Genomic DNA, 13,766 nt, shown 5'->3' with positions numbered 1-13,766 from the left:
TTTTTTTAATTTCATATCATCAAAATAAATGAAGGAAAATAATCAATTCATTATTGATCTATATATATAAATGTGGGGCACAAGAATTTAGGTAAGGTACCTGTGCCATGTGTCATGTCCATGGCCGAAGAGCCCATTATCGTGCCGAGGAGGTTATACGCTCGGACAGTAAGGCTACATCAGTGGTACATTGTTAGAGGAAGTCCTGCTGTTGAGAAAAAGTTTCAGAGAGGGGGTTAGCCCTGACATGACTGGAGGGATGGTGGCTGCTTCCACATTCAATGCATCCCACCAAATCTCTTGGTTGCATTTATTTGGAGAAGACTCTTGAACAGTACTACCTTGGCTGTTGCAACTCACAAGAGATTTGAGAAGGTGTCTGATGGGACAAGCACTCAAGCGATGGACTGGGCAATCAACAAATGAAGGGCTAAGATCGCCTGAAGAGAGCTATATAATGCAAGAAACCCTCCAAAGGAAGGGGGGGGGGAAATATGTAGAGAAAACATCCTAGTATTAAGAAAAGGAACTGTAATCAAATCCCAGAGAAATATATTCGAGAGCTACTCTCCTCGGACGTTGCCGAGGAAGAATTTCTGTGCATCATATTTGTCTATTCATTATTTTTCCTTACTCTTTTACCATCTTTGGCCCACTACGGGTGTCGTCACTTCATTGAAACTTAGCTTTTCAGTCCACTCTCCACAAATTTATTGTGTTGGGCTGTTTAGGCCTTAATCCATTCATCTTTTAGACCAAAGAACCAAAACCCGCCTTTACAATAATAATAGGTGAAGCTGAGAGAAACTCAAATTAGAATTCCAAATTAGAGTTCCAATTTTGCGCCATGTGTTCTAAAATATTTATTCTTAAAGAGTTTTATTTCTTAATTTTAGAATCAAATGTAGGACTACATCATAAATATTCATCCAATTGAGTTATTAAGTACAAAAATCAAAGAGTTTAGAATAAATGAATCATAAAAAAACAAAAAGTGCTTCACAATAATTTTAAAAAAAATGGACAATTTACATTTTTTATCAAATAATATCCATACAATTTTTTTTTTTAAAGAGTTAACAAAATATAAAAATGACTATCAATAGTATTTAAATTATATATATAGGAATTATATTATGCATTTTATTGTATATCTTTAAGTATATCTATGCATATGCATGGGGTTACAAACTAGTAACAATTAATATAAGAGACTAATCTAAATACATAAATTTTAAATATCTAATTTAGATAAATCAATGTAAAAGTAATAAGAGTATATAAATAAATTTTGTATGTGCATCTCACCACCTTGATTGCTTAAAAAAATATATATGAAAAAATAAAGTTTTTTTTTTCCCTTAATTCTTCAAAGGATTTAAATTTTTGGATCTATAGCAAAACAACATCATTTGTAATTGTAAAAAAGTCACCAAAAAAAAAAAAATGGTAGTGAATTTTTTTTTAAACATAGAGGTTTTTTTAGTATATGGACATAAGTAATTTTGTAATTATTATTATTATTATTATGTGTAAATTATAGGATCCAGTAATTAAAGCCTTGTGGACTTTTGGTTAAGGTGCATTGAGAAAGTTTTTCTAAAAGGGTGATTAGCAAGAAAAAGTGTAGCGAGACTGTGAGTGATTATAAAGGGTAAATTTGGAATAAGGAAAAAAAGCATGGGACAAGATTGGTATGATAGTAGAGGTGTTTGAGTATTGTTGTTCAAAATGATGCGAAAATTGTAGCTTAGAAAGTGTTGTAAAAACACGTATTTAAAGTACTCATAATGCAAAAAATATGTTTGGTACTATATTTCTAATAACGTCTTTTCAAAAGTGAAAAAACATAATTGTGTGTTTGGTATGTGTATGTTTTTTTTTTTTTAAGTGATGACATGTAATCTAATCAGTGGGACCTACTATTTTTTATTTATTTACAAAAGTGTCATTGACCAATGTTATTTGAAAACAAAAAAGTAAGAGAAGTTTTCTAAATTCAGTGTTTAAAAACCTTAAAATAAAAGACGTAACTCAAACACTCCTAAAAAATATTTCTTACTAAACGCGTTGTTTTTTTTTTGGTGCCCATAGTTTTCAGTATTTGAATATTAAAAACTGTTGTTTGAGTTACCTTACCAAACAAGCCCATAGCCTTTAGAGTGTTAAAGACTACATAGTAACTTTTTTTTCCCCTTCCTTTTGGTGTCAGCTTGTCAAGTTTCATTGTTCTCAAGTATCAAGTGTGGAGTATTTTGTTTTTATTGTCGGGGGCAGTTTGCTTAATAGTAGTATTTGTGTGAAATATCTAGTGGAGTTGGGGGCAGTTGCCCCCTCTCGCCCCCCACCCCCTTTGGCTTCGCCCCTACCACCAGTAATAAAATTGATAGTGATAGTAACAAAATTGACTCTTTCTCTCTCTCTATCTCAACATTTGTAATTAATAACTCAAGTACGTACGAAGAATCACTAGTAACATTTGTATTACATCACAAAAGAACTAGTCAAATCATAATTGAAGTTTATCATAATTATTTATATAGCTCAATTTCACTTAGTAAACAATCAATATGTCAATACGATGTGCTCAAATAACAATATACGTACACTTTTCTAATCCAATCCACATAATCTAGAATATGACAGGTTAAGTTCCTAATCAATACATAGGGAATGAAGGTTTTAAGAAATGGAAAATGATTATCTCCCTATATGTAGGGTTGTTCATCAACCACCCATATATGACTAACGGATTTGACCGCATCCATACCAAAGCAACCACCATAGGAAGCTATCGTAGGTGATGAAGCTAGATTCTTTAGTGGAGGTAGCAACAATTACATTTATTCAACATTTGTAATATAAGTAATAATAGGAGTAGTTTTAGAAATTAATTTTTCAATTAAAAAATAAAAGGTAAAAAGCCTATCATATTAGTACCAAGCCACCAAGACACTCTTTATATAAATAAATGAGGCCAAAATTAAAAATACATGGTCTAAGTCTTTCTCAATGTCACACCACTCAACAAATTTTTATTAGATTAATATTTAAAAAAATTGTACTATTAAATTATACGTTTTCATTTTTCTAAACATGCATGCCAAATTTTATATTAATATGATGTTATTTATTATTCAATTCATAAAAAAAATGTTTTATGTATATTTTTAAAATATAAAAAAATGAATTTTAAACATTTAATTTATTAATAAAATAGTTATAAATTTCTCATCATCTTCAAATTTTGCAAGCATAAAAGATATAAGAATAAATATATTTTAATATAGTAAATTTGTCAAAATATATATCTAACAAAAAAAATTATTGAATGATGATGTAAGATTTTTAAAAGTTATATAAAATATAATTTGAACCCAATTTCTTTTGCTCTGATGAAATCTAAGCTCTCAAACACTGCTGTACTCAAACCATGAGCAAATGTGGTTGTTTCAGATAGTGTGGCTAGTGAGCTAACTTCTAAAAAGAAACACAAGAACTTTCACCTTGTAAAGTAACATTGCCTGCAGGCCTCTAAAATGACGAAGTAAATAAGGAAATAAGTTACCAAAAAATTAAATCTATCCTAAGAAGGAAAATGCTACCTTACACATTCCCTGCAAATTGCGGAACATTTTTTTGGTTTCCAGGATGTATTATCACATGGCAAAAATTCAGGGAGTTTCATAATCTACTACGGATGGTTTGGGTCGGGTATAACTGAACCCAACCCAAACATTTTACCCGTGGATACTCAACCTTCGAAATCCGATTACTACTTGTTGTACATGATCCCTACCCGAACTATGACATGCAGATACTACCTAGACTTGACCTGAACCTTTTTTTTTTTTTTTTTTTTTTTTTAAATAAAATAAATTTATTTATTTATTATTTTTTTTTTTTTTGAGATAGTTATAATAAGTTTAAATAATGCGAACCATTTCTCCTTAGACCTACAAGAACTTTGTGCATAAAGAGGTATCAATTAAGTTACAAGACTCTTGATAATAATTTTAAGTTAAAAACATGATTTTGCACCCAAACCTTTTTTTTTTTAACTAACATTAATAGATGTATGGATTCAAAATTTTAAACATGCGTAATGTCTCAAAGATGCATCACATACATACATTCTCATGATTTAGCGAAATCCATTAATGATAATTGATTAGAAATTTTTTTCACAAATTGGTGACATTTTTAAACTATCAATTGATATATTTCCTTATTAAACATTTTTCATGTCAAACGTTTTTTTAGGCGAAAATGCACTTTTGGTCTTTATATTTTGGGCCTTGTTACAATTTGATCCCTAAATTGATTTAGGTCCTAGGTCAGTTCTTGATTTTCAAAAATCGTTTTTAAAATAGTCCCTTTCGTCAATCCAGTAATAGAAAATGCTGAGGTGGCAAACGACATGTCCTACTTGCTGCCATGGTGCTGACGTAGATATTAAAATATTATTAAAAAAACTTATTTGGCATTTTTGAAATGCCACGTCAGATTTAAATTAATAAAAAATTAAAACAAAATCTAGGTAAGAAATTTTAAAATAAATAAATAAATAAAAATTAATTTAATTAAATTAAGAAGGGAAAAAAAAAAGCTTTTTCAGTTTAAAAAATTGAGTTCCTATCCAAAAAAAAATTTAATTTAATTTTTTTTATAATCTTAAATCTAATTTTTGGGATAATTAGGAAAAGTAACTGCCACAATCCCACAGAAATCTGCCACAAATCCAAATCACCCACCACAAATCCAAAATAACAAACCCATTCTTACCCACACAAACCCATCGGAGAAAACAATAAATCCATCCCTACCCACACAAACACATCGAAGCAAACCACCTCCACCCAAATCCTCTGCCACAACTGCCGATCTACATCAAAACCCATTGCTTAATACCTCCATGCTACCACGACCCACCATCATGCCACAACCATCGAGCCACCAACGTGCCACAACCTAGCAGAAACCTTAGCCACAAAACCCATAACACACCTAACCCACAACCCGCAACCCATATGCTACGAAGACCCATGGTCATGCCACCACCATAACCCAATCGATTGATGATTCCGTTGAAGCAAGATGACCCAAACAAAACGCCAACACCGCTGGAGCTTCGGTCAATCAAAACTTTTTTTTTTTTAAAAAAAAAAAAAAAATTTAAACCAAGTTTTTGGCTTTCCTAGAGAATACAAATCCTGGAGAAACTGAGTTTTTGGGTTTTTTGGAGTTTTTGAGTTTCTGGGTTTCTTGAAGCAGTCGAGCTTTTAGGTTTGGAGCCATTGAGTTTTTGGATTTCCTGGAGAATCCAAAAATAGCTCTCTCAATGGAGGCAGTGGAGTCAGTTAGGATGGTGAGTCGATTTGGGTGGTGAGTGTGCTGTGTTGTGTTGGAGATATGGATTTGGGGTTTGGTTGAGATCTGGGTTTGGGGTTTGATTCTTTGCTCTGGAGATTGATTATGGGGAAGAACACAGAGAACAAGAACTTTAGAAAAAGTACTGAAAGGAATTAAAAAAAAAAAAAAAAGACATTCAATTAATTTATTTTGTTTTGATGTATTTATTAAATTAATGTTTATTTATTTATTTATTTTAAAATTTCTAACCTAGATTTTGTTTTAATTTTTTATTAATTTAAATTTGAGGTGGCATTTCAAAAATGCCAAATAAGTTTTTTTAATAATATTTTAATATCTACGTCAGCGCCATGTCAGCAAGTAGGACATGCCATTTGCCACCTCAGCATTTTCTGTTACTGGGTTGACGGTAGGGACTATTTTAAAAACGATTTTTGAAAATCAGGGATTGACCTAGGACCTAAATCAATTTAGGGACCAAATTGTAACAATGTCCAAAATGTAGGGACCAAAAGTGCATTTTCGCCTTTTTTTTTTATTTTTTTTTATTTTTTATGTGGGAATGTTAATAACATCACTATATGTTAGGCTTCTTTCTTACTATAGTTCTGAATCTTTTGATTAGTCAAAGCAATAAAAGTAAGAATTTATTTTTAAAGTTTAACCTCATTAAAAGTTTATTTTGAAATGATACTAATGGCATGCACATAGAAAATTAGTGATTAATAGAAAGTTTGATATAATTGATATGTGCTTTTCATTTTCATAACAAATTTTAGATAGTAGATTATTATTGGTGGTTGAAAAAGTGATGTGAATAGTAGACCTAAATTAAAATTTGTTATGAAAGTGTTGTAGACGTAACTTTCCTCTTGTTTAACATATTTCCTTATAGATTTTAAAGGAAATTTTGCCAACAAATTATGTCAATCTTGCATTTTATGGGAAACAATTATACTAATGATATAAATACTTTCAATCCAAGTAGTCAAAATTCTCTAGCAAGTTGAGCAAAACTAAGAGTACGTTTGGTACACTGAATGTAGACTACATTAGGAATAGTAATCTTTATTACTGGGAATGAAAGACATTGTAATGGAATAATTATTACTATCCATAAGTTTGATTGTTACATATGAAAAACTTGTAAAAGATGATGTATAAGGAAACTTTATATTTTTAGAAATATATTAATTTTAAAACCTATTATACGTACTAAGGAATAACTATTACATTAATTTTAAAGAGAAATAACTATTCTTCAATTTAAAGAATAGTTATTCCAATATAATAATTAATCCATATAATAAATATGTAATCAAATGGCCAAATTGTTATTATATATGAATAACTATTCCATTATAGGAGCTATTACAACATACGTACCAAATGTACCAACTTTGAGTCAGGTTAGATTGGGTAGCACCCACAAGTTTTGGTCATTCCTAATGGGATACATATTACATAAGTTGACATTGTAAGTTTACATAAAGCATATTCACAAACAATTTTTACTAACTTGATAATGTGTCTTGCTATTATAGACTTGTGTAAAAGTGATCAGAATTAGACTCTTAATTCGATAGTTGAAATAGAAAATGAGAATTTAAACGCCGAAAAATACCCAAGTGATCAAACTCTTATGAAAATACGGCATTGGAATTTCAATACCATTTGACAATAAGCATATATAACGTAACATATATAAAAATAGATAAGAGATGTGGGCAAATCGTTTACGGGTGTTAGAAAGTAGTTTTTAGTTTTGTTTTTCCCCCTTTTTTGGGGGATGACTAGATTGCAGATTTCTTTGACCACATATATATACATATATATATATATTTTTTTTTTTTTGAGAATGTCTTTGACCATAATTTTGGCATTGAAGACTATGAAGGATTAATTAAATTATAGGATTAATTGGTCACCTGAGTAAATGCACATAGGGGACACTTTAATGGGACATAATTGGATTGAGATCTTCTAGAGTTCCTAGGGTACTCTACCATGTAGAGTTCTTTTAATTTTAACCTTTCATTTATAATAAAAGGTCTAGAATCTAGATTTTGTCATATCATTAATCTACTAACAAATCTACAAAAATAATGATTTTAAAAAATAACTACTCATAAATGATAGTTATTACCTTACATGCAAATAGTGGCTATGACAATGCAACATTAAATACAAAAGAAATTTGCTTATTTAGAAAATTGATTATTATGCACATAGACCAAGAAGCATATATATATATATATATATATATATCATATATCATATATGAATGGTAGAGACACCTAGGTTTTCATTCCAATTTTTTTAGTCTTCTATTAATTTTATTAAAATTAAGCATATACATTTTTTTTTTCTTTTCAAGTACATGATTGGCACTTAGGATCATAAAATATGATTTTTCTATGTCCCATTTCAATCAAACCTATACTTTGAAATTAACAACCAAAACTATTTGTGGTACAAATTGAAAAATGAAGAGGGGAAGGAGAAGATGACTTCATGTTTTCTTAGAGACCTGATTTAGGTAAAAGAGGTAAGGCAATAATTATCATTTATGAGTAGTTATTTTTTAAACCATTATTTTAGGAAATTTGTTAGTGGATTAATGATATAGAAAAATCTAGACCTTTTATTATAAATGAATAGTTAAGATTAATAAAACTTTATACAGTAGAGTACCCTAGAAATTTTAAAGGATCTCAATCCGACACAATTAGCTTGTGCTTTGAATCGAGACATGTTAATGGGACAATTGCACAGCAAGCTCTTTTCTTTGGGACTGTATACCTTTATTCTAAGATCACCGGACTACTTTCCAATGGCATTGAGAGTCAGAACCCAAGACAGACTTTTCTATGGAAACAGGAAGTTTCCATACATGTCATACCATCGTTTAATCGATATCCCACACACAAGAAATTTACATAACTTATCTACACCTCTCAAAAAAGTGACCAGATTCACTGTACCTTCTACATCCATTGTTATGAAATCTCGTTGGATTTTGTTGGAGTGCTAATTTTATGGTAAGAAATTTGTTGGTTAATATATAAAGGGAAATATTAAGGAATACTGAAATCTCGTTGGATTTTGTTGGAGTGCTAATTTTATGGTAAGAAATTTGTTGGTTAATATATAAAGGGAAATATCAAGGAATACTGATGTTGGTTTATGGACTATTTTCAAAAATATTTTATGAAAAAATGATAAAACAATTAATATTTTTAATAGTTTTATATATTTTTCATAAAAGTGATATCAAAATTTTCCAAATATGATTTATTAACAATTGTTCTAAGGATATTCATTAACATGTCCTTCTAATCCTATTCCTTATTTTGAAAGAACACAGTTTTATATTATTAAAAAAAAAAAATCTCACAACATTGTCCCAACACTCTTGTTTTAAGTTGTAGTGAGTTTTGATATAATTTTTTTTTTTAAAAATTTGATCTATGATGAGTTGACACTTCAAGTATAGGAAAATTGTTGTAAGATTTTGTTGTAATCATACAAACTCTTATTAAAAATACAAAAATAATAGAAATTTATAATAATTTCACAGCACTCTTAAATTATTCTATAAACTATTAAAAAAATTAAATTACAAATTGCAGTAATAAATGTGATTAATAAAACTTTTTTTTTTTTTGTAAAATTTTAATAACGCATTAACACTATAACCAACACATCAACACCATAATAAATAAGATTAATAAATATACTTTTATTATAACCGTAGACACGTTACTTTATAATATTTGATAATAACTCATAAATTTTTTTATATTGAGCAATGTTAAAGATATAAACATTTTTACAAAAAATTTTACAAATTATAATTATTACACATTAATAATTTATAAAAATATTATAAAATAATTTATAAACATAACAATACTCTTTTATATATCTCACAATATTTTCTTCCTCTTCCCCGTCCCATAAAAAAAAACCACCAACCCAACCACCATCTTTCTCGCTTTTTATTTATTTATTTTCTTAAAAAAAAAAAAAAAAAACTTTCTCGCTTTTTATATAAACCTCTCATTCATACCTTCCTTACTCACCTTTCTCTCAAATCAAAATCCTTTGCTCTCTGAAACCCAAAACCAGAAATCATGGCTGACACCAAATCCCACAGTAACTTTGTTATCTCTGACAACAAAAAACGAACTGGGTCCGATGATTTCGACGACAGCAACAACTTCAAGACCATAAAGAAACAAATGCTATTCCCAACCTCCACGCACGACGACCCCGCGGCGTCTCTAGCGGCGGCGCGCCACGAGTTCGGCGAGCACGGCGGAGTGAACATGTCAATCGAAGCCTCAGCAACCTTCACAGTGATGGAGCCAGAAACCATGCGCAGAATGTTCTCCGGCGAGCTCGGCCCAGACCGTGACTTCTTCATCTACAGCCGGCACTTCAACCCGACGGTGTTGAATCTCAGCCGCCACATGGCGGCGCTGGAATTCACCGAAGCCGCGTACTGCACCTCGAGCGGCATGGCTGCGATTAGCTCGGTTCTCTTACAACTGGTCAGCAGTGGGGGCCACATGGTGGCTTCTAGAGCACTTTACGGTGGGACCCACGCGTTGCTGACCCACTTTCTGCCTCGAGCTTGTAACATAACGACGACGTTTGTGGATATAAACGATTTGGAGATGGTGAAGAATGCGATGGTTTTGGGACAGACAAAAGTGTTGTATTTTGAGTCAGTTTCGAATCCGACACTGAGTGTGGCTAATATTCCGGAGCTGAGCCGAGTAGCTCACGAGAAAGGTGTTAAGGTTGTTGTCGATAATACTTTTGCTCCGATGGTTATCTCTCCCGCTCGGCTCGGCGCCGATGTTGTGGTTCATAGTATCTCCAAGTTTATTAGCGGTGGGGCCGACATTATTGCAGGTACGTAAAAACTAGTAAATTTTTTTTTTTTTTATTTTTTATGGAGGAAGTGATAAAAGTTTTTTTTTTTGACAGAATAGTAATTTGTTTGTTTTTTTTTACCTGTTCTTTTGGTAACTTTTTAACAGTTGGAAATTTTAACTAGAAACACTGGTCACACACAAAATATATTTTATTATTATTATTTTGGTCATTTTTAAGGAATGTGAGCTAGAAATTATATAATATAAAAATAAAATTAAAGCAAACTAAAATTCAATTAAGAGAAATCTTAAACAATGATATGTTAAATTTTATATTATTTTAATAGCTTGCATGTTAAAACAGTAGATAAGATGTTAGGTATATTATTAAATAGAATGTTAAAGTAAAATAATTTTTTAGTGTATTAAAGATTATTTTTTAGGGCACTACATGCGAATGTTCTTGTTTTCAACCTAAAATGTAAAAGAAAAAACTATATATATTTTGCACAATAAAAAACAATTTTATCTATTTTACATGGTCATTATAATTTTTATTAAAAATATTTATAAAAAAAAAATTCTTTCTATTAAAAGTTTGTAAAAATGGTACTATCAACTTTTTTTGACCACGTGGTTAATGGTAAATGAGGGAATCTAGTACATTGATTTCAGGCGCAGGGTTAAAGACTAAAGAGTGTCCATCAAAAGTTGTGTAGCGTAGTGTGTGTACTGTACTACTGTGGCCTTTTCGATGTTGCCCACAGGACATTATTGGATTCATGTGGTTGTGTTAGTTTCACCTCGTGAATGATGCTGTCTACCTTTTCTTTGCATACCTGCCACGTGTTTTATACTTTTATCTTTTATGCAGTTCTTGTTTAGTTTTGTTTTTTAATTTATTTTTTCTGTTTTTAATTTTTATAGGATATTTTAGCCATAGGTCATTTGGTTTATCTAAGCAATGTGTGGTTCTTTTATTTAAGTAATGTTAGGAATATCAATATTACATATTTTATGATATAAAATTTACAAATTGATCCGTTAAAAGAACTGTTTTTTTCCTTTTCTTTTTTACAATTGAAATTCGTGAAGCAATTTTAAAATCTCACTTATTCAAAATGTACTTTAAAAAAAAAAAATTGAAAAATAAGTTGATTGTTTTATCAAATGAGTACTAAGAAACTAAGAAGGACAGCTCCTCAATGGAAAAACATGGGTTTTTTTCTCATATGTTTGTTGATGAACATTATATATGTATAATATCCACAATTTGACGTGTGATATTAATATTTTTATTTAAAATTTAAAATGTGAAATAGATGATGTTTATAGATACGCACAAAAGGAGGGCGTGAAATGGTTTTTTTTTTTTTTTTCCTCTTCTGTGGAAAGATATAACCATTCATGTGATGTGTGTTAGGAATTCTAATTAAACTTGGCTTTGTTTCTTTGTGCACTGGCCTTTCGTATCAAGTCAGATTTGGGTTACTTGGGTACTGTCTTATTATCGGTTTAGAATATTCTGGATAAGTTTTAAGTATCATATTGTAAAAAGCAGTAGAAGGATTTGTTCCACTTGGGTGGTTTAACTCTTTAACATATAAGATCTGATTTTTTTTTTTTTTTTGAGTGTATATAAGATCTGATTTATTGAAAGCTCTTTCTAAAAAGAGATTCATCTGTATTCTTGTCATCTACAATAATGATGATAAATGCCCACACTTAATTGATAAGCCCAAATCCACCAACCAGTAGAGTCCAGCATCTTGGTATCTTCGAGGGAATTCCCATGTAGGACCAAGTTTTTTACTCTATATTAAAATTAAAATTAATTGATGTGACTTTATTTCTTGTCAAGTGAATAGAAAGCTTTTGTCTCAAATTATGATCGAGGCAAATGATGTGATTATCAACTTCTAATTAAAACTAAGAAATTTATGCATGTCTTGTGGAATTTTATGCCTGCCATTATCTCATGTTGTGGTCCTCATCACAATATGTAATTTTCAAGTGTGGACCTGGTGTACAAATTTCACTGCTCATTCCTGAAATTTATTGTATTTGCCATGTGTTTTCTTAGGAAAAGTAGCTTTTATGATGCAAAAGATATGCATGATGTTTTGCTCCATTTTTTCTTGCTTTTGATGTTTGCTGTCTCCTTGATGTGCCCAACTTATCAATATTAATATTATGAAAACGATATTAGTATTACTCTGCATTCTTGGCGTGATGATCACTTTTGACAAAAACTATCCCATGCATTCGACATATAACTATTATAAGTATCTCTCATAATATGTGAATGTACAGTTACATGAAATCCAAATGCGGTGAGAAGGATACTTCATATATATTTAGAAGATGCAAAAGATTGCTTCTCAACTCTACAATTTGAGTGTTAATGCATTCCAACATTCCAATGACAATTGACAGGAGCTGTGTGTGGGCCTGCAAGTCTTGTGAACTCCATGATGGACCTCCACCAAGGGACCCTTATGCTTTTAGGGCCAACAATGAATGCCAAGGTTGCCTTTGAACTATCAGAGAGGATTCCTCACTTGGGCCTAAGAATGAAGGAGCATTGCCACAGAGCATTAGTTTTTGCCACAAGGATGAAAAAGCTGGGCCTTAAGGTCATCTACCCAGGCCTTGAAGATCACCCAAATCACAATCTTTTGAAGTCCTTCGGCAATAAGGACTATGGATTTGGTGGGCTTCTCTGTGTTGACATGGAAACTGAGGAAAGGGCTAACCGGTTGATGAACCTTTTGCAAAACACCACTCAGTTTGGGCTCATGGCAGTTAGCCTGGGATACTATGAGACCCTCATGTCTTGCTCTGGTAGTAGTACTAGTAGTGAATTGAATGCCGAGGAGAAAGCACTAGCTGGAATTTCACCAGGCTTGGTTAGAATGTCCATTGGATACATTGGGACATTAGAGCAGAGATGGAGCCAATTTGAAAAGGCACTTTCAAGAATGCAGGATTCGGCTACATTCAATAAATACTGAACATTTTCAAGTAACCAATGCTGGAATAAGCTGTGGTATAGTTTATGTTGGTTGTTTCATGTAAGAATGGGTCCTTCCTGTCTGTTATTTCAGGTGTGGATATTAAATAATAGCTTTTCCAGTGGACAGTGTATAATGTTTTATTAGTTTGTCATGGCACGGACTTCAAGTTCAATCAATTGCCTATAGTAAACGAGTTTCCCCAAACTTCATTTAATGGGCTTGAAGCTGACCTGATTGAACCCTTTTCATGGAGCCCACAGAAAAATGTTTATGTTAAAGCCAATATTCATAGGCACACACAAACGGGCCGAAATCTTTGGGCCTACAACTAATTGAACTAACCTTTTTTTTTTTTTTTAATACAACCTCTTGATTATAAATGTGCACCATGATAATCTAACCCACCCACAAGCCACAAACCAATTATCCCCAATTGAAAAAAGTTCCTAACTTATGAATTGTCATGCATGGTGGTGCACATGTTTTTTGA

The 13,766-nt window shown here is 31.3% G+C and overlaps 1 protein-coding gene across 1 annotated transcript; it reads left to right on the top strand.

The window, feature by feature from the left end:
* The first annotated feature begins 9,395 nt into the window (after positions 1-9,395).
* Positions 9,396-13,485, top strand: LOC115975186 (methionine gamma-lyase). Its single transcript, XM_031095882.1, has 2 exons — positions 9,396-10,296; positions 12,696-13,485. Exons 1-2 carry the CDS (start codon positions 9,510-9,512, stop codon positions 13,271-13,273), a joined length of 1,365 nt encoding a protein of 454 aa, XP_030951742.1. The 5' UTR covers positions 9,396-9,509; the 3' UTR covers positions 13,274-13,485.
* Positions 13,486-13,766: the final 281 nt, after the last annotated feature.

The sequence above is a fragment of the Quercus lobata genome, chromosome 2 (genome assembly GCF_001633185.2).
Source record: "Quercus lobata isolate SW786 chromosome 2, ValleyOak3.0 Primary Assembly, whole genome shotgun sequence".
NCBI lineage: Eukaryota > Viridiplantae > Streptophyta > Magnoliopsida > Fagales > Fagaceae > Quercus > Quercus lobata.
This window is presented reverse-complemented; position numbering and strand designations above follow the sequence as displayed.

Bases quoted from the DNA above. Each gene is read 5' to 3' on its own strand.
- LOC115975186 (XM_031095882.1), top strand. From the start codon at position 9,510: ATGGCTGACACCAAATCCCACAGTAACTTTGTTATCTCTGACAACAAA. The intron at 10,297-12,695 runs GTACGTAAAAAC...GACAATTGACAG, and splicing joins TGGGGCCGACATTATTGCAG to GAGCTGTGTGTGGGCCTGCA.